The 25236-nt window shown below is 44.9% G+C and overlaps 1 protein-coding gene across 5 annotated transcripts in view; it reads left to right on the top strand.

Annotated features, from left to right (window-relative positions):
* ERBB4 (erb-b2 receptor tyrosine kinase 4) overlaps positions 1-25236 on the top strand; it is a 576015-nt gene that overhangs the window by 219438 nt on the left and 331341 nt on the right. For all 5 annotated transcript variants that reach the window (XM_039554927.1, XM_039554926.1, XM_039554924.1 and 2 more), the window contains exon 2: positions 2580-2731. In XM_039554927.1, the coding sequence (XP_039410861.1) occupies positions 2580-2731 (152 nt within the window). The remainder of the gene's footprint in view (positions 1-2579; positions 2732-25236) is intronic.

Here is a 25236-nt window from a genome sequence, read left to right as displayed (position 1 = left end):
TCGACTGTACAAAATTAATCTCAGTCAAATGAAGCTCATAGCCCCGGCTGACATCTGGGCTGGCTTCACCCCTGCTGAATCCTCTTGCAAGAACAGGCTCCAGGTGTTCCTGCCTCCTCACAGCAAACAAGTGGCTGCATTAGCTTTCAGGAAACGTTTAATGGGCGTGCAATGTGGAATGTCAGTGTTGCAGTACATAGCTTTATTAGCTGAGCTGCAGGAATTGTTTTCTGACTTGTGTTGGTCCTTTGCACGGATTGCAAAATGGAATGGAAGGTATTTATTAGTCCTTGGGAGCCATAAGACAGAATAATACTTACCTGGCTGGAAATATGATCAGTCTTGTAACAGATACTGCTATATTTAAGGAAGGAACACACAAACCCATTTTGTAATTGGTAAGCAAGAATTTTTAGGTGTCCTGGCAGGCACAGGCATGTGTCTCCTTGAAGGGTTAGCACATTTGTGGGGCAGAGCTCGAGGTTTTTCTGAGTAAAACTCTATACATGACCTAGGACAGGGCTTTGTAATTCAAAAAGAAAGATGTGCCATCTCCTAGTTGCAGTGGTTAATCCTTCCACGTGTTCCCAGTCCACCAGAGCTACCAGTGAGGTCCCAGTATGACCATGTCTTTCCATCTTGGGAATCTCCCAAAATAGCTGTTAAAAATATTGTGAATAAAGTCTTGTTTAGGTATGATTTACTCTAAGTGGTAAGGTTTTACTGGAAAATTTAAAAATTGGAATGTTCATGCTTTTAAGTTAAGCCTCAAAATGAGGCAGTAGTTTCTATTTTAAAACCTGAGCAAACCAAGCAGTTTTGCTTTTCTTCAACACAGTATAATGAACATACATCAAATATTTCAAGTTTTTTACTGTAGCAAGAAATTTTTTTTTTTTAATTTTACTTTTACCAGGTCATAGAAAGAAATAATAATCCAGCGTTTCCTATGGTGGGTGGTAGACCCAGTGTGTATGTGGAGAAGCAGGCCTTGCAGTGCCTGTTCAGCTTTGGTCCGTGCTCTTAAGCCCCTGGAAACACAATCCAAAAATGATGTGATCAGCCCTTCACCCTATGAATGGTTTGCAATGAAACCAGCCCGTGCCTGCCCTCCCTGTGGGAGTCATGGTGCAGCAGGAACAGATTTCTGCTGCCATTTCTGGGGCAGAGGGAGTTTCCTTGGGAGAAAACTTTGAGCAGGTCATAGGCTCCTGGCTGCCTCCTGAAGCCCTTTGCCAAGAGGCTGCTGAAAGCTCGAATGCCCTGGCACAAGAGCAAATAGAGAGACCACAGAGGGAACAGAGATGGGAATTGTTCCCATTTCTATTGAGAAAAAAAAAAGGGGGGGGGATATCGTAAGTAAACAGTCAATAATTGTAGTACTCTGAAACCTAATTACTTTTGGTATTTATAAAAAGAACCTGCATCATTCAAAAGAGTAAGTTTTAGCCAGTTTTACTGATTATGCCTCCAGTCATTGTATTGATCTGACCCAGAAGTAGGAATGACTCCAGAAATGCCATTCTTGTCAGGCTCCTGTTTTGCATAATATAATGCCCATTTCAGAAGTTTAGATATACCCAGATTAATTTGCTCACAGATAAGAACAACCCACAAGCTGTTGATTAAGAGGAAAAGTAAGTGCATTGAAAAAGACAAACCAAAACCAGCCCAGCCCCACACTTGACCATTTGAGCAGCATTGCTGTCCTGGCAGGCTAAGCAATGTGTGAAAAGCTGATTGTGTAAAATGCTGCTTCTGTGTTTGTTTTTCTCTTTTTTTTTTTTTGGTCATTGCATGATGCCCGGCAGGCTGATAGACTGGGATTCTGTGGTGGCTTTGAACTGGGCTTCAAAATGTAGAACAGAGCAGTGTAATATTAAAGGGTGTACTTTGAAACCTGTATTAGGATGGTGTTTCCTGGCATATCTCCACTGTGCATTCAGCCTGGGGACTTGTGGAAAGACAGTGTGGTTTTTGCTGTTGTTTTTCTCCTATTTAATTGCATAAAGCAACTGGGAAGAGCTGGGGTCTTGAGGAAAGTGATGGGGAAAACAATGTTGGGTATAAGTCTTCTGCTCAGGTTTCTCTTGACTTGTCCAAAATACTGTTCAGAATAGTGCAAATGTTGAATTGCCCAGGTCAGCTTGGATACACAGGCCTCTCCAGCCTTGTCCTTCAGCCCTTGATGGGAGTGCCTTTGCCCAGTGTCTGATTCTGTCACTGGCAGAACTGGTAGGGGTTTACTGAGGCGTGGGTTTGACCCTTTAGGTGCTGGGGGCAACCTGCTTGGCCTTTTTCCTGCATTTTTGCCTTTTCAGCCTTTCTGCATTTGGTGGTAAATACCAGTACTTCAGCCCATTTGGTGAGAGGTGTTTAAATTGCTGAGATGATCACGGGCTGTATTTCTACCTTCCTATCTCTACTGCTGGTATTCAAGTGTGACTTGTGTGACCCAGTCCTGTGAATCATTACAGATTTTTGCAGCAACTCCCTGTATCACTGTGTACAGACTATTTCCTTCTGTGCTCCAGTGCCTCTCTTCCACACTGGCCTGACTGTGCTGTGGTTTCTTGCAGTGTGTGCCGGCACCGAGAACAAGCTGAGCTCCCTCTCTGACCTGGAGCAGCAGTACCGGGCCCTGCGCAAGTACTATGAGAACTGCGAGGTAGTGATGGGCAACCTGGAGATCACCAGCATCGAGCACAACAGAGACCTCTCCTTCCTAAGGGTAAGCAGGCTGCTGTTCTCCTTCCCTCTGCTTCTGTGTTTGAGGGAGCAGCGATGGGTGCTGGGCTGGAAAAGACCAGGCATCTCTCCCACCAGCTCCACTGTGATGCAAGAGGATGATAAAATGTCAGGGATGTGCAGAGAACAAGCACAATGTCATTGCTGTGACAGGTGCTCTGAGTGTGAGTCATGTAGATTTATCCAGGATGTGGGGGAGAAAGCCGAGACACTGGAAGGTGATGCCTTGCAGGTCTCCCACTTTGTGTTGCCAGCAGGTACAGGGCAGGTTAAGTGGGGTTTAGGAAGGTCAGAGAATCATGCAGATAAGCACTGGAGGTCTGGAGAAGCTAATCTTAATAAAATGCTAGATATGGACTGATTGATATACTAAAGGAAGAACTCTGGGCAATGTTTGTGGAGCATTTAAGAAAAAGGAAAAAAGTGATTGCTGAATGAACATAAAACCTTCTTCAGCTATGAGACTGGAGCTATGAGCCTAACTGAATCTCCTGCATCCAGGGGAAGTCTGTGGTAGATGAAGGCTGTATTGCTTCTGGGGAGCCTGGGTTGTGCATTCCCTCAGTCCTCTTTACATCAAATTTTGGATTTGTGAAGGAATGTTTCAGTGTGGTTTGCAGATTCCCTGTTGCCATGCTGGCAAGGACAAGATAGAAGGGTGCACACCGAGTTCAAAGAACTTAAGCCCATCGTTATTTGGCATTTCACATTCTTTATGTTTAAAGAAATATCCCCCTAAAGGCATGATCCAGGTGGGCATCTGAGGATGCTGCAGATGATGTGGCTGTAATACAGAAGGTAGGTCTGAGGGCCAGGGTAGAAAAGGCAGCCCGTGGCAGCATGGTTGCAGTCTGTGCTGTGATTGTACTCTCCATGACACACATAAGGGTTTACATTGCTCATGTTGCTTGCCTGTACCTCTGAAAAATGCTGATGTCATGTTCCAGGATGCCTGTCTGTGTGTAAGTGGCATGTTCACGTGGCAGGAGCGGTGGAGTTTAAATCCGGCAGCCGGAAGAGGCGGTGGGAGGCAGCCCCAGCTGGTCGGGTTACTCTCACTCATTCTGTTTGCTGGGTCTCGGGTGAGCTGAGTGCTCAATTCCAGTCTGTAAAACTGTGAACTTTCCACCACAGTTTCTAGCAAAGGCAAAGCCAGCTCTCCAGCAGTGTGTTTAGCTTTGCTTCACATTGAATTTGTTGGGAATTCCACAGCCTTGCCACTCCATACATTGGCATATATTTACTCTAAGTGTACACCAGGCTGCTGAAAGATCTGCAAGCAAAATTCAGCTACCAGACATGTCTGGAGTAAAGTTTGGGGTGCTAATTGCACTCAGACTAACAGATTGCCTGTTAATTTGAGTGACGAATGCCTCGGAAGTAAATGCTATCCGTACATTTCACAGTTGTGACAGGTGGGAAAAACACATATGCTTTTGCTCTGAAATAGATACAGCCTTGGTGCAGCTGGACCAGCGTTCCCCGACGTGCTGGACAGGTGGCAGATCCTCCTCCTGTGAGGGCAGGATCCCTGCTCTGCTTGGGGCATCTCTGCAGTTTCAGATGCCTCCTGAAACCCCTGACTGGGCCATCGTGCGTGGCTCAAATTCATCACAGACAGTCCTTCCGCTTCGGCTTTTCTTCCTTCTCACGCTGCCTGCTAGGAGGTAGGGAAAACAAATTACTTGGACATTAAGGAATTAGCATTCCTCACAGAGGGCTGCCATAAGCAGCGTGAAATATTGGTGGAAAGAAGAGAGTAAAATCATCAAATGAGAACAAGAAGGAAAGGCCCTGTTCAGAAAATGGAAGTGGTTTGGTCACCTGTGCTTTTTTGGTGACAGCTACTATCGCTTTTTTATTAGTTTTATTACTTCTCTTACCTACATCTGCCCCCTTGCAGATGTCTCAGCAAAAAAGCAGAACTTGAAACAAAACTCAGCAAACTGGAAGACCTAGTTAGTATGATAAATTGTAGTCATTAAAGTAGAAAACCAAACAGAAGAGAACATGTTCTCGGTGAGGCAAATAAATAAATAAATGTTGGCACATTTACGCCGATAATTCGACGTTCATTAGTTAGGCAGTATTACCCATTTTATCATATTAAAAATGGTTTTAATGGCCAAATGAAGGTGGCAGATGGGACATAACTAAGAGAAAGGCTGTTTGTCTCTCTCAGACTTGAATACGGTGAACTTGCTGTGCGACACCACGCTCCTTCAGCCTGCTCCAGTGTTTTAGTCTCTGTTGCAGTAATTGCCCTCTTCCTCCACCAAAACCACTTCAGGTAAATGCTGGTGCAACCCTGGGTTATCTGTGTCCCATGGCTCTGTGTGCCCACCTGCCCTCTCTGTAGTGCTCAGCTTAGCTGGGCAACTTCTTGCTCCAGGACAGAGGCAAGACCCAGTGAGCTGTAGGCATGCTGAGCCTTTTCATCATGCAGTAATAAACAAATAGCATAAATGAATTGAAGTGAAAAAACCCCATAATTTTATTTACCCTGCAGAGGAACATTAAAAGATCAGCATCCCATCTCTCATATTTATTTAGACATTTATTCCCTAAGTAGATTTGCTTTATGTCTGTGAGTTAGCTTTCTGGATATCTGCTGATGAAGACTAAAAGGGGCTGTCTGTCACCTGAATGAAGTGCTCAGCCACTTAAACTTCCAGGCCTGCAGATCATGAGGAGCTTGATTTCTGTAAGGGATTGCACATGCCAGTTGTTTCTTTTCCTGCTGTTCTTATATGTGTGCAGAGCAGGAGTACAAATCTTCTGTGTTACTTAAATGTATTTTATTTTGGTTCCTGGTTGTGTTGTGGTCTTGGTATTGCTTTCCTGTGAGCAACTGCGGTATGAACTTGTGCTCTGTGTGTGCTGCCCTCCAGCTCCGCCAGCTCTGTTCCTGCTGCTTGGTGCTTGCTGCTTCCCTGTGCTGTGGCCACAATGGGGAGTCATGGCAGAGGAAAGGAGCACTAAGTAGCAGGAAAAATTGTGTCTGCGCCTGAGTGTTGGGTAAGGAAAGATGTTTGTGACATCTCTGGGCTGGTAGCTGGCTTGCTTTGTCCTTCTTCTGAGGCTCAGCCTACTCACAGAAAATGTACAAGGGGTTATTCAGTTTTTGAAGTCCTACCTTTGCCAGCTTTGGCAATGAAATGAAGCTGAGGTTAATGCAGCCCATGGCTGCTGCAGTCCTACCTCCCTGTTGCAGCCAAGGCAGGCTCTCCACTGGCATAGGTGCTGCCAAGAGCATGATTGAACTGAGCAGGACAAATAATTGAGTGGAAAACAGTCCCTCAGAGCTCCCTTGTCCCTGTCGTGTGTCCAGGCTCACCCAGCAAGTCAGCAGTGACAATGGTAAGGAGTTGGGCCCCACCTCCCACTGCTTCCCAACCCACCAGAATGCTTCACCTAATTGCACAGGCCAGGCTTTTGCACTGGGATTTGCTCCGTGAAACCAGATAAGCTGGTTGAGCTGGTGCATGTCTCGAGTCTCGTCCAGGCGAGAGCTGAGATTTACTTCCCTGCTTTGGACTTCAGAAAAAAACCCCCTTGAGTAAAGCTCAGATTGGTTCATATTGCAAACAACTGTTTGAAGAACAGAAGGGGGAACCTATTTTAGTTGCACTTGGCAGAGCTGACAGTTCCTATTGTGGGCTGTTCTTATTTCTTAATAACATCTCCATATTCAATTTTCAAAATAAAATACACAATTAGTGTATCACAAAACAATCTTCTGCAAGTACTTTAGTTCTGTTAAACACGTTTGGTAAATGAGACTTATCTTTGACTAATCCCATGGCTTTTAGCAATTCATAGTCAGTAAATTGTCTTCTCGTGCCTGGATTTTATTTAACCAATTCAGATTATTTATTTTTAAAGACATGATCAAAGTTCTGTGCTATTCTCTGCCATAACTCTCCCATGTGATTATGAAACTCATTTTTAACCACAATCAACAGTCTTCAAAAATTATCTACCACTGCTTTATGGGTTCTTTTTTCATTTACCTCAGCAGTGCTTGTGTAGCACCTCCAGCCACACTTGCAAGGCAGCTGGCTGACATTTAACAGGGGGGATGTTTCATGGGGGCAGTTTTACAGTTATTGCAGAGATGTAGGGCCCCATCTCCCCTCTGTCAGCACACACGGCCCTGTGCTTGGTGAGAACCCCTGCCAGCCCCACCTTAGCCTGTTCCTTGCAGTCACATTTAGACTCTGTGGCAGATGGGATTTGGCCATTTGGGCTTTATATTCTTTGTTATTGGTTGTGTTTAATCTTTGGAGGAAGTTTTGGTGAAACAGACCCCTTCTGAGGGGTGAGGACTGCCCCTCAGGGGCAGAGGGGAAGAGTTGGGTTGCAAAGCATGCTGCCTGGCCCCATGGCATTTGGAACTGCTTCTAGTTAAAATAAACCAAAGTGGGGTTTTTTTTAATGCTTTTTGGTCTTTTGCAGCAAAACAGGGCTAAGCAGACCCTTTTGAAAACTCTGGTGGCAGAGCTGAGAGGAGACGTTGGCACAGAGAGAGTCTGCATCTGAACAGACGTGTTGGGGAGGGGTGTGCAGAGACGGGAGGGCATTGCTTGGCAGAGCAGTGTGATGATGTGTGTGGCTCCTGAAGGCCTGGCAGCACAGCTCTGCATCCCTTCTGCAGCAAAATGGTATCTGACTGCCCAGCTGACAGGCTTCAGTAGGGTCCCTGCTCAGTGGAAAGGGCGGTGGAGTACTGTGCCTGTCAGGAGTTCCCAGAAGGACAGGCTGTGGGGGTAGCTGTGTCTCTGTGGAGGCGGATTTTCCCCAGAAGTGCTAGGAAAGCATTGCAGTGTGGCCCTACCCCAGAACGGGGATTTTTGGGAGGAGTTTGCTGGGCAAGGCTACCCTGTAGCGTTTGTCATGCAGTGAGTTGCATCGCTTGCCAGTGTGTGTTTTGTCCTTGGCTGGCAAGAGGCAAAGTGGCCTCCAGGTAACTACAGACATGGAAATTGAGTACATGTATGTATGTGTTCGTAATTGCCCTCCCAGGATCTTACCTGTTAGAAAACAAAACATAAACAGCAGCGGTGTGATGGTCAGAGCTGTGCATGCCACACAAATCCAGGTGGAAAGAGGACACCTCCAACTTGCTGTGGAAACACAAGTGCTGTGCTGGGTGGGTTACAAGAGACCAGTTGCATGCCAGACCACGCTTCTGGCATAGACAAAATGTTTCACACCGGCTGTGATCATCTGCCAGCTGTGCTGGGTGAACCTGAGCTAAGTTTAAAGTGAGCTGCATCCCAGATTCCGAGGGTGGAGTGGGAGCAAAGGCTTATTGCAGAAAGCATATGTGATACAGCTCTGCTCCAGGAGAATGGCTTCCTCTGCCATTTCCCATTGCTTGTGTAGAAATAGCAGCTTAAAATAATCACAACAGTTTAAACTCCTCCCAAAATGGCTAGGAAGCTTGGATTGCCAAGGAGAGGAATGCCACAGATTTGCATGGTCTTCAAGGCCTGTCCTGTGTTTGGAAGCAGGTATTGAAATGCTGCAGGCATAGTGAGTAGCTAAATACCAGGCACTGTTGTGGTAACTGGTGTTCCCATGGCCCTCATCCCTTTATGTTGATACCACACTCCACATAGTCCCTAACACAGAGTCACCCAGCTCCATCCCAACCCCACCACTCCCAGAGCCCCCCAGCTGGTAGGGAAAAGGCATCCAGCACTTTCTGACCTAAATGTCTTCAGAGGTGTTCAGAGCACATTATTTTTGTGCTTCTGTTGCTTATCCCCCTTGTGTTACACTGACAGATCACCTGCTTTCCTGTGCTGTCCCAGTGTCCATTATAGGTGTCTGTAATTCAGGTATGTCCCTGTAGCTCTGCAGGCTGCCCTTAGCAGCCCCTGTGTCTCCCTTGAATGCTCAAAATCCTCTTTTTAGCACTGCCTGTCATGGTTTCAACCCATTTTTTGTAGATACAGGACATGGTGCTTCTCATTTTGTGATGAAGCATCTGGTCTGAGCCTCTGGCTGCTGCTGCTGGATGCAACTTGGCAGCTCAGGGACCCTGCTCACACCTCCCCTTCCTTCTCCCCAAAAGGCTGGGTCAATATACAATTAATCCTCAAGCTGAGTTTGCCAAGCTGTAAGCAAATATCTGGTCATTAGCATATATTATTTAGCAATTATTTTGGGTGGCTTGGTATGAAAGGTGCATTTGAAATAACCAGTTGTGTTTAGGAGGAGAGTAGGTGCTGTGGAAATGGAGAGCTGGGTGCTGTGGAAATGCAGGCTTCTGTTTTGGTGCAGCTATGGACTGTGGAGTGAAGATTTGTGTCTGTACCTGCTGAGTGCTCTGAGGGTCCCCGGGAAGCATTTTTCTGGGGGAGGTTGCAGTGGAGGATGGCTGCAGATTTCCAGAAGAGCCTGAGTCTGCTGGGGATGGCCCTGGGCTGTTCCTCACATCCCGCCTACTGCAAGGCTGCCCTTGTGAGTGCTGCCAAAGCCACTGGGGCAGTAGCAGCCACATCCCCGTGTCCATGTCCCCATGACTGATGTGCTGTATAAAACTCATGCCATCATTCTCATGGAGTGACAAGTAGGCAGTATCAGTCTGCCCTTTGTTATGCATTCCCCCATGAAGAGGGGGTTCAGAGAGGCTCCCCTGGCAGAGCTCTTGGGGGACTTGGGGATGGATCCCAACATGGGGCGTGTTTTGCCCCTTCTCTGGGTTGGCAGTGGCCAAGAGCTTCCCCAGCTCTCCCACAGCCTTTCTTTCCCTGTGTCTCCTTTGATAAGGGGGGGCATCCTTCAGCTGTATCATGTGTGGAGAGGAGAGGTCAAGATTTGAAGTCCAGGTTGATTAAGGAGTCTCTTTAAATTGTCTTTTAGCATTTCCCATTCAGCTCCTATTGTATAGCAGGCGCTTCATCTCCAGCTGCTTGGGAAGCATGTCTGATTCATGTGCAAGGCAGTGGTAGCCACTCTGGAGCAGGAGAGAGATAAAAGAAGCCTGACTTAAATTATTCAGAGTATCCCAGACCCACACACATGCTCGAGATCAACAATATCCTCTTCACTCGCTATCCTGTTTTTGTGGTTGCAGTGCAGCTGCCCTTGGTTAGGCAGAGCAGAGCACTGGGGAGATGATATGGAGTGGCTCCCCCATGCCCAGGGTGTGGACCACTCCTCCCTGTGATGTGAGGTGGAAGTCTGTCCTTCTCAGTGGTCCTGCTGAACCTCACAGGCCCCTCTGGCAGCCTTTGGGCCCAGCAGGGGTGCCCAGGTGGGTGTGGGATGCACGGCGTGGGAGTGCTCCTGCTTGTGACAGTGTGCCATTCCACAGTACTCCCCCCACCTTGCTGGGAAATTATGAGGTACAAGAGGCTCCAGGACCAAAAATATGCTCAGGACATAAGGATCACTGCTCCAGGTGGAGTGTTTCCCAGTTTTGCAGAGGTACCTGCTGGATGGGTGCAGGCTGGCAGCAGTTCAGCTGGAGTCATGTGTGGAGGATGGAAATACAGACCAGGAGTCAAATATTTAACATGAACAAAAATAACTGGTTGGACTTACGGCTCTGTCTAGGATTGTTACTTTTTAAAAATTAAGTACAGACGATCAATTTATTTATTTTCCGATTGTTTAGTGCCTCATTAGAGTCTTCCTTCTGTCCATCCATGAAGGGGTCTGATGCCTGGGTGTCTGCAAAATACATGTGGCTAAGCCAGACTGCAGAAGCTGCTGGGATGAGCGCTATAAAAATGCTGGTAGTTGAGGGGAGGACATTATTAAAAGCAAAACAGTGCAAACCTTCTTAATTAGGTGTTGTTTCTCTTCAAATCTGATCTTCCCTCTAGGCCAGTGAAACCAATTATACCCTTTCTTTCAAACACCTAACATTGTTAATGATCTTACTCTTTAAATGTAAACCTCTCCCCTACCAGTGTGATTGGAAATGCTGGCTTTCTACTGAAGCTTAAGAAAAACAAACAGCAGAGTAAAGTTAAACCAGCCAGTGGAAAAAAACCCCAAAACAACTGTGGTTGCAAACACTTCTAAATTATAAATGGGTTTGTTAGCTTGTAAAGCAAATGAGCAGTTTACTCTCAAGCATAGAAAGAAAGGTTATGTGGTGTAAATGGTGAGTGTAATGAGATTTGAAGTCTTAACCCTAGCTAGGAGATGGTATAAACTCCACCATTTCACGCTGTTCACTGACAAGCTTTGCTCAGATGTCATTAAGGCTTATTTATTCTCCTCTTTGCCCACCCACCCTCTCAAATCCTTCAGTGGAACAGAGATGGAAGTGGGGAGCACAGATGAGGTATGGAGAGGGATATAGCTACAAATGTAATTGAGGTATAGCAGCCTGTGCCAAGTGGAAGTGTGTAACACTTTCCCTTGAGTAACATTTTTCTGTTTTCCTGAGCATTTAGGCAACACGTTGCCAATTTTTCCTCTAACCCTCCCTCCCTCCGATCCCGTTTTATTATGGAATAAAATGAAATTAGACAAACCAACTGCGAGAGAGCTGAGTAATCTTGCGTTGTAATACACTGACTCAGAGTCCTGGATCAATGGGCTTGAATTACTGTTAAAATCCATATGCAAAGAAAAGCAAAGTCTTTTGCTGTAAGCTGTGTCAAGGGGTGGAGGAGCAGAGGGACGGATTGAAGCTTAGCCAACAGTTTTTGTGCTAAACTGGATCAATTTTAAAGGTTTCCTCTGTAGATGCCAGCCGTAGGGCTTTTATAGTTCAGAAATGTCAGCACAATTGTGCAGATTGCAGAATTCAGCAACAATGCTCCCACCCCAAATCTGGCCACTAATCACAAATTACAGCCCCACAGTCATGCAGACCCTGTGTGGGTGCCCAGGAAGGCTGGGGCAGAGGGAGGAGTTGGCCTTCCTGAGCATCCTCCTCAAAAATAGCATGTCAAGGGAGCGTTTTCATGGATGTGTGCTGGTGAGAGCTGCTTCATTGTGTGGGGCTGGTCGGAGGAGCTGAGGGACTGGAGCTGCCCAGAGTGTGATAGAGGATGTGTCTTTGTGGGACTGGGGGATTGAGGATGGATTTACCCACCCCAACATGCAGCCAGCAGGAATATCTCTGTTAACTACACGTGAGCTGGTTCTGAGTGCTGTACCCTGCAGGGTATGAAACCAGGTACCACTGACTTCTCAGGGGAGATGTGCCCAGGGTCATACATCATCATGGAAAGGTGGAACGGGAAAGGTTTGGTTAAGAAGTCGAGGGTTTAGTTCTATTGAAGGCAGTACTTCCACAGGGTAAGCACAACTGGTCTCATCCACTGGTACTCATGTTTGAAGTTAACTCAAAGGGTAATAGAGTCTGCATGTTATACTGAATAGCATGCAGTGTTTCTTTTCCCCCTTTGGTGGTCATTAGTCCTTCCAGAGGGAAAGAATGAAGTGCTTTGAGGTAACGTCTGAACATAATAAACCTGAAAATGTCAAAAGGCAAGGCAGAAATATCATGCTGATTTTGACAAACCTGCACTGTTTTGTGCAGGAAAAATAATACTGATAGCTTAATGTTGCTCACTGGAGAGTGGTTATACCAAAAATACATTTTGTGAGAGAGTTTATGCTCATGCTTTGAGAAAACAACCTTAATGAGCACAACATGGAGCTGAAACCCTCAAAGTAAATGCTGTTCAGTTTGAATATGGTGAAAGAGAGATTCGTAGCCAAGCAGTCCAAGATCTTGAATGGTGCCAAGACCCTGATGTTACCACTTATTCTGATTTCTGGTGTTTTGGGATTGACTCAGATCCTAAAGTGCCAGCAAAACAACTGTACAGTATTACAAATTGGTGTCTAATTCAGGATAACGATGGTCATGGTGGCAGTGTCTGTATATTGCTGCCTCCAGACAGGGGAGCTTGAGACGTGCAACAGGGTTCGCTTAAGTTCTGTAAACCAAAACCAACCTCCTGGCATAATACATACCCTGGGAATAATAAGGACAGTTCACTCTTAAAACTATGATGCAGAGTGAAGGCCTAAGAAAGCAAAATCCATTCTGAGTATCAGGGAAGCATGGAAGGTGATGAAGGAAAAAGAAAAGGCAACTGCAAACTTGTGTGCCCCCTGCATTTCTGTCCCATTCGTGTGGTGTTCTCATGAGCACATGATACCTTGCCTAAAACAGGGAAATGTATTAAGAACAGCCCTTGCCTGGATCGCTGTGGAAGGGCACTGCAGGAAGGGATGCAGTGAACTTCAGTTCCAAGTAATTGTCAGTGATATGCAAACAGAGAGAAATAAGGTGAAAATCTTTGCAGATCTTTATGCTGTGTTGCAACTACCATAGAGAGTGGAGACAGCTGCTCAGCTTCAACCTACAGCGTTTTGCTGGTGCTGGTGCAGTCCCAGCTCTCCAACTGGTGCTGGGCCTCCTCCTTGCCCGCCTCCTCTGCCTGTTTTCTTTCCTGAAAAATGGTGACATTCGGAATTAAGGCCAGGTGAGGTCCATCAGTTTCGGAAGTGGGAGCTGACCCCCCTGTGCTGTTAATTAGCTCTGGTGCCCAGCAGCAGTGTGGCCAGAGGTCACGGCAGCGGTGCCCAGTAATGATGGCAGGTGCTGGAACACGCTCCCTTGTCAGCTCATCTTTTCAGTGCCAAAGTAATAATTTGATCTCAGCAGAACAGCTGGTTTTAGACTACAGATTATCCACTCTTTCGTCTCCTCACTGAGCTGCAGAGCTGATTTGTTTCAGCTATAGGTCAATTATGTCCCAAAACAACACTCAGTTCACTTGTATCATGTGAAACAAAGATAAAATGGGTTCAGGCGTTAAGGATAGATCTTGTATTACAGACCCTCTGTCCCTGCACATAAATACCCATCACCAGGGAGTAAGTATTCATTTATTCCTGGAGCCAGTCGTGCTCATTTCATTAGGAGGCAGTGAATTATTTTAGCAAAACAATGCATACATAGGAATAAACTGTGCTTAAAAGGGCATTTATTTCTTGCATTGCCTGTAAGTGTCTCTGGTTGGGGGACACCTTAATCACTCAAAGTGATCAAATGTAAAATCAAATACATCTGCTTAGAGCCTGTTGGGAAGCACTGCATATTGTGTGAGAGGAGATCAGTCCTTGCAAAGCAAGTATTTTAACATGGTCTTTTACTTCATGTTATTGGCCTTTTAAGCAAAAAATTCTCGTGAAATTGAGAACTTCTGCTTCATTTGCAATGAAGACCTCTCACCTTGCAAATCAATATGGAGCGTGCTCAGCCAGCACATGCCTGGACTATGCTAATGAAACAGCGAAGTCCCAAAATCATGAAATAATGACATAGCTAGAGGTATTCCTATTAGGCAAGCCAGCATTTCCGTGGGCAGAGTAGGTCCAGCACATGTGAATCTATACCAACATGGACATGTTGGCATCTTTCACAGCAGCCTTGCCATCCTCTGCTTTGGGATCAATTCAGCTTGTGCTGGTGGCTAAATAGAGCTGGCTGCAAGTATTCACCAAGCAAATGCTGGTAAAATGTTAAAATACTGCTTTTGCTTTGGCTTTGTGAGCCTGGTGTTTGACCAAAATGTGTAGTATTTATTTAATAGAAGGGGTAATTAATTAGTGTGCTTTTCCCCTGGTGGATCGCAGGGGTGCAGGTGTCACACAGCAGTGATCACTGGAAAGTTCCCCAGTGCGCTTCTGTGCCACTGGGGGCGAGTAAACTACCCACCCGTATCTCTGTTTTCTGAAAAAGAGGATTTTTCAGGTGGCATTTGGAAGCTTTCTGCCTCTCTGTAGGCAGAGTGGTGGGAGAGGGGAGCACTGTAAACAGAATTTTACACGTCCTGTGTTGGGAGGTGTGGAGCAGCTGTTCCCAAGAGACCTCACAGCACTCAGTATTCCCAGGGCTGGTGTCCTTAGCTCGATCTAACAAGATGAATTTGAAAATACCAGCTCTGAAAGGAAAACATTTCGAATAAGGTAATCTGCACACATGTGCACAAACACGTTGGAGCCAGCTAAGCCTGCAGCCAGGAGTTATAAAAATCCTATTTATTTAAATGACTTTGAATAGCGTTCTCCTACTCCCTGAGATTTCAGTTTAAAAAGAAATCATTTTGGTTGTGTTTCTGCACCTCAGCTCCTCCCGTAAAAGGTCACCTTTCTCCAAAAGGGCCTTCAGATTGTGAGGCCTCATCATAGTTTTTCTTTTAAAGTTTCAGTTGTTGGTTAAAGCCCTTGCTGTACCTAAAGTGGTGGGTTGTTCCTTCTGGAAGGAAATTACCTATCTTTTTACATCTAATAAGGGCTGAAATTTTGCTAGACGAAGCAACTGGTGATTTTACAATGTCTGTTGACTGAACTATCCCTGCAACTCTAAGAAGCCTAAACCCAACAGCCCCTTAAGCGATTTTCAATTTTTCTTCTTCTCTCACGAAATTTTAATGCTCCATCTTGGCATGAATTCACAGTGAATGCAAACATACATCAGATCTGCTGCAGACAGCATCCACTGGATGTTAATTTGCCAGAAGGATGAATCCCATTGTGTGTGGTTAGCAGGGACTTCTCAGAAGCAAAAGGAGCCAGCCTTCATCTTGGCTTCAGGAAAGCTCCCAGTAAAGGTTTCTCTTGTTTCCTTAAATAAACATCTCCAGCTCCATCCTCCAGAGGCATCTCGGAGTGCCCCTCTGGGGTTCTCACAAAACAAAAAGGCCTCTTGTCTGATAGCACTTTTAAGAGGCAATGATTTTTCTTAGCCCTCACTTAACTGGCAGGTAATCGGCCATCATCTCGCTCAATACAAGGCTTTGTTTTTATTTGCTTATTTTTTAATTGAGCTAAATGCCTCCTCTGCTTTCCCACTGCCTCTGATCTCTGCTGGGGAGGACAAATCTTAGCAGCCTGGAACATCACACGTTTCTCCGACGGCTTTCGTCTCCCATATGCTCTGGTTCAGTAACAGTTTTGGCTGATGGCTGTGACAGCAAAACACCTTTTTTATTTAAGCTACAGCTTTCTAGAAATACGTCTTCGGGCTTAATCAACATAACCTTCAGCGGTTCTTTGAAACCCAGGATCTAAAAGCCATGAATGTCAGAAACACTTTATGGCTTGTGGGAGTCTTTAATGCTTCTGACAGATAAAAGTGGAGGAGGAGGCCATTAAAAAATGCACCACATACAGGCTGGAATGGGATCTTGCTGGTGGCTGACAGTTGTGCCCCTGCATTGGAAAGGAAGGGCTACTGAAAGGAAAGCGTATGACTAAAAGGCGGCATATGCTCCGCAAGACATCCGTGTTTGTGCTGAGCTTGGGCACCCTTTACTGGCAGAAAGAGTCCTCTGCCAAAAGGTCTTTTGGACGTCAGAGCTGTTGGTTTATTATTAGGACAGTACTGTTGTTGTTATTTTTAAGAAGAAGAGGATAAAATGAGAATAAATTACAGTAAAATGTCAGCAACTGCTGAAAGTAGAGCAGCAACAGTGTGTCTCTGGCATTTTTACAGCCAGGCAAGCACACACAGCAGGAATAGTGCCAGCGTGCAATTTCCATCAGCTCCAATTACTACCTTGGCCTGGTTTTAAATATTTAAAGTTTCATGTTTAATTTTGGATGATGTTGAATAACAAGAATCAAAATATGGAAATTCACTAAGGAGTATTGGTCGAAGCAAGTGGGTATCAATAATGTAAGCTGTGTGGGACTGAATGGCCCTGGTTTTCCAAGAGATCTTTTCCATTTCTCTTGTGTTCCCTGTCTAACCGTGATTTATTAAACAATCCTCTGAAGGGATTGTCCTTCTCCACTATCTTTTATTATTGGTGGGAGCCAATTTGAGACTCACTCTGTTGTGCGAGGGACCGGTTCCCTCGTGTGATTGATGAGCCAGATGGGAAGTGATTAGACTTTTACAAGCCCATGCTGCTTGGAACAATATTACCAGGAGAAAAAAAAAGGCTGTTGTTCAAATTTGAGATTCATAGCCTATTACTGCTTCTGAGGTTCTCCTTCCTCCTTTTCTGTGTCTCCTCATTTTTCTGGCTTGCTTTGCACGATCAGGCGAGTGCGTGGAAGAGCGGCCAATGGAAGTAACCGTAGGAGGCAAAGCTGCCAGGTGTTGTGGGCAGCCACGCTTTTTTTCCCTTTATTGTTGTTATTTTTTATGAAGACTGATTGCCATTTGTTCCTGATATGCCTCCCCAGAGGTTTGTCTTCTTCAAAGAGAGGCAATAAACCAGGCAGGCTGTGCAACAAGGCAGGTAGGAGGAACAGGAGGACAGGTAGGACGTACGTGCTGCTTCCCTAAGTGCGAGGAGGGGGCAAACCACAATCCCTTATATTGGGGCTGTCAGTGTGAAACCCATTTGCCCTCTGTCAAAGAGAATTTGCTGGTTTGCATGTGGTGATGGCCAAGCAGACATTTCTCCCAGGGATCCCAGCAAACCTCACATCTGACTCTGCTTAACAGGCAGCTTTGCTCCTGTCTATGTCGGAGTCCAGGTGTCTTCATCTTGTTCTGTCTTTCACCCCAGCCACCCATTCACCTTTAGCACATGGTTGTTTCATCATAAGACCTCTGCTCCTTCTCTTCTCAGTGCCTGGCAGAGTTTCATCCTAGAAATGTAAGGTGGTACATAATCATCTTTGCCTCTAAGATTTCTAAATCAATTCCTCATGTTTTCATTCAGGGTTTTCACCTTGTTATTTTTTTATTTTCAAAGTCTTCCTCAGGAGACCTCTAAAACTTTCCCACTGGAGCAATGTCAAAGTGCAGCCAGACAGCTGAAACAGGCACTCTACAGCAGCCAGGTATTGCAGTGAGTGGGGAATCCCATTCCCCTGGTACAAGTTAAATGGATTATTCCATTTTAGCTTTAAAAATGCACTCTTTATGCACACGCCAGAGCCTTGGGGGACTGTTGCTTGTCAAAGCTGTTAACTGAAAGTTGTCACTGAGGCCAAACTGAGGTGATGCACAGCCCAGAACCTTTGGGGAAAAACATGCTGGAGAGATGAGCACGAGCACTCTTGGCATCTCAGTGGTGGGATTTCATCTTGGTCAGCTGGAGTGGAGCTTGGGGTGTGGGTGCTCTTATTGTGGCATTGAAAGGATGTTTCATGAGTATTGTCCTGCTGTTGATGATAAAGCTTTTGCAATAGGGAAAAAAAAGGTAATGGGTGATGTTTTATGAGAGACCTAATAGTAGATTACAGCACCTGGGAGAGGGTGGTGGCAAAGGAGGATTTGTGACCAAGAGAAGCAAAATTCTATAAAAGCCAGAGCTGTAGAAATATTTGATGCTTCAGCTGAACTGGGAAAGAATTAGAAAAGTCAATTGGGGTTGCCCCATGTGAGAATTTTTTTTATTTTACTCATCAAACCAAAGTCCTGCAAAGCGTTTTTTTTGCAGCAAGAGAAATTTTTTTTTTGTTCTTCTCCAAGTGCTTAATTTGTTTTAAATAATACATTCTAATAAACTACAGAGCAATAAGCACCTTGATTTTTCAAGTGTTTTTCCTTCCCCTTCCCAGGTGGAGCTATTTGCCACACTCAAGATTAATATGCAGTTTACTTCGGTCAATCAAAAATTGGTATTTCCTCTCCCCCTCCTCCCCCTCCCCCCCCCCCGCCATGCTGATATGTTTATTCTTTGAAAACTTTCTCCAAACTAATAAGGATGGATTTTTCCATGGCATTTTATCAAAGCTGCCTTGTCTTTGCTGGGTTAAAATTTGATGGAAACAAGTTATTCATAAAAATGCAGGTCAGATTTTGTTGTAGTGAAACGAGCTCTTGCCTCCATAAGAAATGTAATAAATGAAACAAAATGAAGATCACAGAAGTTGTAATAAAATTCATAAATGTGTGTATAATTGAACTTCATTGAAATTATTGTAAAGGGTGCAGTTACATTCTTTAATTATGCACAATTAGCACAGGAGCTGCTCAGTCCCTGCCAGAGCCTTTTCTCTTGGATTTACAATAGGTCATGGTAGAGTATTTTTCCCATTACTGTCATGGAGGCAGTAATTGAGCTGGATCTGATCTCCCACATTGACTGGCTTTATCCATAGAAGTATAATTTATTTATGTACAACTAGTTGTCTTTGCCATTTTTAATGGGAGCCTGGAGCAGGCATAGAAGAGATGGCAGAATTTATAGTCCACTAAGGCATTTTTCATCAAGAGTCATCTGTGAAACCTGATTTGAGCTTATAAAGCAGGAAGAAGATACTTCTGGTAAGTCTTCGAAGTGCTTGTCTTGTGGCCCATGGGCTGGTAATGCCTGGGCGGTGGGTTTAGGGTTTGACTACAAACAAAAGTTTGGGAGTCCTTCTCCAGAAGAATCCAGAGACAAATCCAGTCCTTGCAAAGACTGGTGTGCTGATCTGGTGGATGCAAGGATTTTGCCTTGCTAAGCATTTCAGTGCATTTGGGGGTTTCTTCATATTGATCAGCTAAACCCGCTCAATAATATGATAAATAATTTATTTGCTGAAACTTGGCCCAGCCTGCTCTCTATGCACCTCACAGATGTGCACTGTGAGAGCCGTCTGTGTTAGCTCTGCAGGCAGGGAGGGCAGCCAGAAACAAACACAAAGTTCAGCTGAAGCCTTTCCTGTGAGCTCGGCTGCCTCAGACACGTGCCAAGTGAAGAAGGATGGATCTGCTGCGGAGCCTGGAGAAGGCTTTGGGTATTGGGGAGACTGTTGGGTAAGAGGTGCTGTGTGGGGGTACCAGCTCCTGCCTAGGCACAGCAGCTCCCTGTTGTGTTTGAGCTTGAGTCGGATGGGACTTTGGGTTTTAGACAAGGCCAAAGCACGTGAAGCCTTTCTCTGCCCACCTGTAAACACAGACTCGGTGCAGTTTAACATGCACATGCCGTACTCAGGGAAGGTGGTGGGTAAAAGGAGTGACTGCCTCATGTCTCTGCACCAGGATACCTCTTTGCTTCAGCTGCTTTATGCACCCTCCACCTTGCTCCTAAAACATCAGGCATTGCAGCAGATGGGGCAACAGCACATCAGAACTCAGGCTGGCAGTTCCTGGCAGGCGCGGTACCTGTGGATGGGCTGAAGCTGTCTCAGCAAACACTGAGCCAGTGCAAGTTTATTCAAAACTGTTTCCATCAGCGGAAGAGTACATTATTTATGATTCCATTTTCCTCTCTGTTTGGAGAGCATTTATCAAATCAATCAGAGAATTAATTAGGTCATTATTATTTTTTCATTATTTGCCTAAGCCTAGGTGTATTTACCCTACACAAATAGAAAGGCCACCAGTAAATGGGATCAGGAACTTGAAATAACTATTTCCTTCCCCATACTTCAGGGGAGAAGCCTGAGAGTGGCTCTGCAGTATGACAGCTGGCAATGAAGTTGTGATATATAAGAAGTTATGGGATGCTGTTAAGTGTCATTTGTCATCCATGTCCTGAACGAGATGGGCTCTGTTCTGTGCTGTTGCATGGGCAGAGTCATTTTGGACCCCATTTCACAACTGAAGCACTAAGAAGTTATAAATCAACACACACGAAAGGCCCCAAGCAGCTGTGACCCCCTGGCTTAACCCTTTCACACAGGTTCCCCTGCATCTTTGTTAGTGTCCCCTCCCACATCTGGCATCACCTCCACCATCTTCTGGTTGTGGCTGGAGCTTCCCAGGGCAATGCCAGCCACCATTCCTCTGGTCTTTCCTCAGAAGCAGTTTGAGTTTTTTATTCAAACCGACTCATTTGGTGTTTTTGCCAAGATGACACTGGTGGCGAGTGGCCTGGCTAGCTACCAGGCGTGGGGGCTCGGAGTAAGGGGGACAGTGCTATTCCTGGTGCCACGTTTGCCATGGTGGCTGCACCTTCAGCCTCTCAGACTCCATGTCAGCACATGGATTCTGTAGTTTGGGATTTGCTGCTCCCTGACCTGCATGACAGGGAGAGAACATGTTATCTCAGGTGCACAGGGAACTCCCTAGTGGTGGGGGCCACCAAAATGGTGTTTCCCATTTCCCAGTGCACGGGAGCTCCTGGGCCAGGTGCTGTGGTTGGATGAGAGCAGGTGAGGAAAAGGGGGATGGGGAAATTATGGCAGCACTGTGTCAGGTTGACTTAAACTGCTGGACAAAACCCAGTGGTTCCAGGTGCGTTTCAAGAGCATCCCAAGGTGAGGAGCCAGAATGACTGAGTGTTTTCCAAGACCAAAGCAGGATAAGGGGAGTGCTGGGAATATGACACTGCATGACCCCTGTGCCCACCTTATCTACTTCATGGGGCTTATTTTCAAGTGACTGTTGGGTTTTGTTCTTACAGCTGCTTGGAGTGTTAATGAAAAAGCTCTGCAGTGCGATTTTCCTCCAGGTGACCCAGCTATTCTGTAAAGCACTAAGGGCCACTGAACAAAAGTGTATAATGTATAATTAATGTAATAATTGCATAATTTTATTCCCCTTTTCATCAAAGTTGCTGTACACAGTGCATGTATTAAATACGACTACAGTGCTGTTTCCCAAGACAACTGCTGAAGATGAGTTAGAAAGTTCTCAATAGGCTATTCCATTTAAACATTTTCTTTGCAAAATAGATACAGGCTGTCTTGTGAATAAGAATGAGATTAGCTGAAGTCATTAATTAGTATGACTTTTTAAAAGGAAGCTGTAAATGGAATAATTTACCACATACAGCATCTTAATTTTCTTCACTGTGAAATACTTTTTCTCTTTTTGCTATTTACTCTCTGTTGCTGTTAAAATGTTGCTGTTCAAGGCCCTTCATGAGTTCTGAACTTCGTCTTTGGTGGGTACCCCTTGGTTTTTTAGCTTATTTCTTTCTCTCCCAGTCATCCTGATCCTAGGTTTTGGACAGATAGAATATTATAATATTGAACTGAACCATCTTTGCCTCCTTCAGACCTTGTCCCTCTGGGAGTTTCCCATCACCAGAGGGTTCAGCTTGGTGACCAGAGCTTGGTGCCCAAGACAGCGAGTTTTGACCTGCAGTTATCTGATAGATTAGAAAAAGAGATTGCAGGGCTGGAGGTCTCTGAAACACGGAGAGCTCCATGATTGTCTGTTGGCAGGTGAGCATCATGTAAGTCCTGGCAGCGACCTGGAGACCTGGAATCCTGAAAAGGGACACAGAAGAGCTTTGCATTAGTGTGTTGATCTCACGTTTTGTTTGTTTTCCTTACGTAGTTCAGTTTGGAAACTGTTAAAATGCATGTTGTAGGGCAATCAAAAAGACCCTTTTTGTTGGGTGGAAGGGGTTAAACTGAAGTTTAAAAAAAACTTTTGAGGGGTTGTTTCAGAAAGAAATTCAGAAAGACAAAATTAAGATGGTTTACTCTCATAGCTTTTCCCTAGAGCTCGGAGCAATTTGTTTAAACATTGATTTTAAGATTTATTTTCCTACTTTTTTTTTTTTTCCAGTGGCTTGATTTTCATTCCTTGTCTGGTGTGCCTGTTAATTTTGCACGCTATCACAAGCCTAATTCTTCTCTGTTTCAAATGAATATCATATAAATTAATTGCCATATGATTACCATGTAATTACATTGTGACTCATGACAGTTTAGACAAAGTATCATAGCTGCATTTTAAGAAGTGATAAATGTTTGACTAATGTGTCAGAAAAATGTAAATATATTGTGATTATTGTGGCACTGTTAAACACATTAATTCTCTCCCTAGTTTCTGCAAGCTGTCAGTCATGCTGTGGCAAAGAGCAGTCAATCCAACTTCCTAAATTTATCTGTGTTTAGGCAACATTTAGCATTTCGGAAGGTTTTTGCACCAAAGGCCAGGGAGGAGGGAGATGGCCTGAGTGTCACTGCAGGATCATGCATGACACTCTGGAGACACCTGTATTTTCCAAGTCAGCTGCTTATTAAATAAATCTATCAAGTTCTATCTTTAGTTGAAAATTAGGAGCTTTTTTCATTTAAGTTGCTATTCAGTAAGTCCTGTGGTCAGTGTAAATGGGCAAACCCTTTTAACCAGCTGCTGTGAGGTGTCTGGCAGGCTCCTACTGATGGCAAAAACATGTTTAGCATCGAGTTCCTTGAAATAGTGTCTTAGGTTTAAATGGGTCTGAGGTCTTTAAAGGTATTGGGAAACCGAACAGCCAGCCCAAGGAAGCTACTGAAAGCCAGATAGTGGGTGTTTGCTCTCAGTTATGAATACCTTCACCACTGATCTGGTCTTATCACTCCGAGTGAAGTGTCCCAAGCGAGGCAGCAAGATCGCAAAAGAGCACGTTGCTGTTTTTCTGCTTTCTTCCATGCCTGGCTGTCAGCACCGCACAAAAAGCTCAGGACACAGCACGGTTACCCAGACCCCCAGCGATGCAGAGAGCTTCTGGGCTGTTGCAGGGATTTGGGCTGGGAGCTCTCAGGTGCTTATCTTGTCCTCCTCTGCTGCTCTGCCCCTGCTGCTGCCTTTACAACACGTCCCTGTGTTACTTGAGGTGCTTACCAAGGGTGTAGAAGGGCTTCGTGAGCAGTTCCAGAGTGGGACAGATCTGATCATAGCCCCCCACCTTCTCTCCCCCCACCCTGCCTTGATACTGTGCCCTAGGGATTTGGTTTTGTTTGGATTAGCAGGGTAGTTGCTGATGTTTTGCCAACTAAATTAAACAGCCATCAGTTGAAATGATTAATTGAACTGAGCCAACAGGACAATGTCCTTTGCTCATTTAAGGTCCTGCTAGAAGCAGACTAGTAGCAGTTGACAGCAAATAAATAGGCAAATCCATTCAAAACAAAGTAAACTGTGGAGTTGGTGAGGAGAGGAAGGGCGAGGGAGGTATTTCTAGTGTATTTACAGGCTGGAAATTATCAGCCCCGTGGCTTAGGATCCCCTTCCTTGATGCTGAGTGACAGCTGAGTGACTCATCCATCTTTGATGGGCTCTGAAAGGCAGGGACTCTGGCTAGCAGGGCTGCAGGGAGCTCCTGAGGATGTAGGCATTTCCCAGCCACCTATTTACAGCCATCCAGCTGGAAAACAGTGTCCCAATGCCCTATAAACCCACCTCTGGAGAAATTGTTTCTAGTCTGTAGCAGCAGTAAAAATGAAATAAAGTTGCCCTAATTCCGGGAGGTGTGAACTTCAAAAGCCTGCGCAGAGCTTAGTTAAGTTTTAACAGTGTTGAACATGGGCAGTTTCTTTCCCCTTCTTCCTTGCTCTCCTTTATTAGCTGAGAAAAGTGGGGAAGAAAATAAATTGAAGGACTTGGTTAGTGCAATGTGTGACATTAGAAATTACCTTTCTAATGAAATCCATGATTAGACCAGTTAGAGAGGTAGGATGGAAATGCTGTGTGTGTAGGTAGTGCATGCTTAGCATACACAACCCCTAAAAGCAGAGCTAATAGCCATCAGGGAGGCAAGAAAATAACTGTGTGTTTCCTCTGCTCCAGAGCTCTGGTTTGATGGTCTTTGCTGTGGCCACAGCCAGGTCACCTTTGTCCTTCTGACTTCAATATTTTTTCTCTACACCTTTGAGAAAAGACATTGCTGTTTCAGTGAGCAGAGTGAAAATGAGCATTTTCTCACTATTGCCAGTCGTTCCTACTACATCTAAATGTGGTATATAACTTTGGGAAAGCTTAGACCATATCCTGTGATTGATGCCATGGATATGTAACCACAGCCATGCATGCTTGAGCTATGTAAAACAATGGTTTGCTTGAAAATGGGAATATTTATGTGTTTGCAGAGTATATACATGTGAATTCTATGGGATAGCAGCTTATCTGTCCCATCCTTCTAGGACCACCCATCTCAGCAAATCTCTCATTCAAAAAACCAAAAAAAACCTAAGTATTTTGTGTTTTTGCAAACCAAAAACTGATTTTTTTTTTCTTTTCTTTTTTTTTTTCTTCTCTGAGGGCTGAAAAATAAAACCATTCTTTTCCAGCCAGGTCTTTTCACATTATCCTGTAAGAACACAGCATTACTAACGCTGTGGTAAATGATGTTGAAATGCAAGAAAAAACTGTAAAAGTTAATTCAGTGAGGAGTGCTTGGTAGATTTTTTAACATTGCTATTAGCATGCATGATATGAAAACCACCTACTTGCACTATAGGAAAGACTACAAGTGGCTGACTGAGGAGGAAAATTAAAATCCAGGGCAGTTTTTAACATATCCCTTTGTATAAAACTTGAGTGTTCAGAGTGTACAGCTAAGCATTTTTTACAGTGTTCCTTGAGACACGTTTTCTGGCCTGCCACTTCTCAACGCTACTCATTTCGTACCTGGTAGTCCCGTTTCTGTGCAAGTTTTGTTACTCTTTTCACAGTGTGGGTGAGCTGAGAGTCAAAGCAAAGTTTTGCTTGCAGAGCTCTTTGTCCCCAGGAAAGCACGAGCATCATTTTTGTTAGAAGCCCCACGCTGGTGGCAGAGGCCACATTTCTGCTGTGTTTCTCAGGGAGATAGTGTAGCACTTTGGATTCTTCCTCTTGCCTTGCGATATAGGGCACTGTCAGTTCTCTTTTTGTTTTCTACTACT

The sequence above is a fragment of the Corvus cornix genome, chromosome 7 (genome assembly GCF_000738735.6).
Source record: "Corvus cornix cornix isolate S_Up_H32 chromosome 7, ASM73873v5, whole genome shotgun sequence".
In the NCBI taxonomy this organism is placed as follows: domain Eukaryota; kingdom Metazoa; phylum Chordata; class Aves; order Passeriformes; family Corvidae; genus Corvus; species Corvus cornix.
The sequence above is the reverse complement of the archived record's forward strand: the minus strand, read 5'-3'. Positions and strand labels throughout refer to the sequence as shown.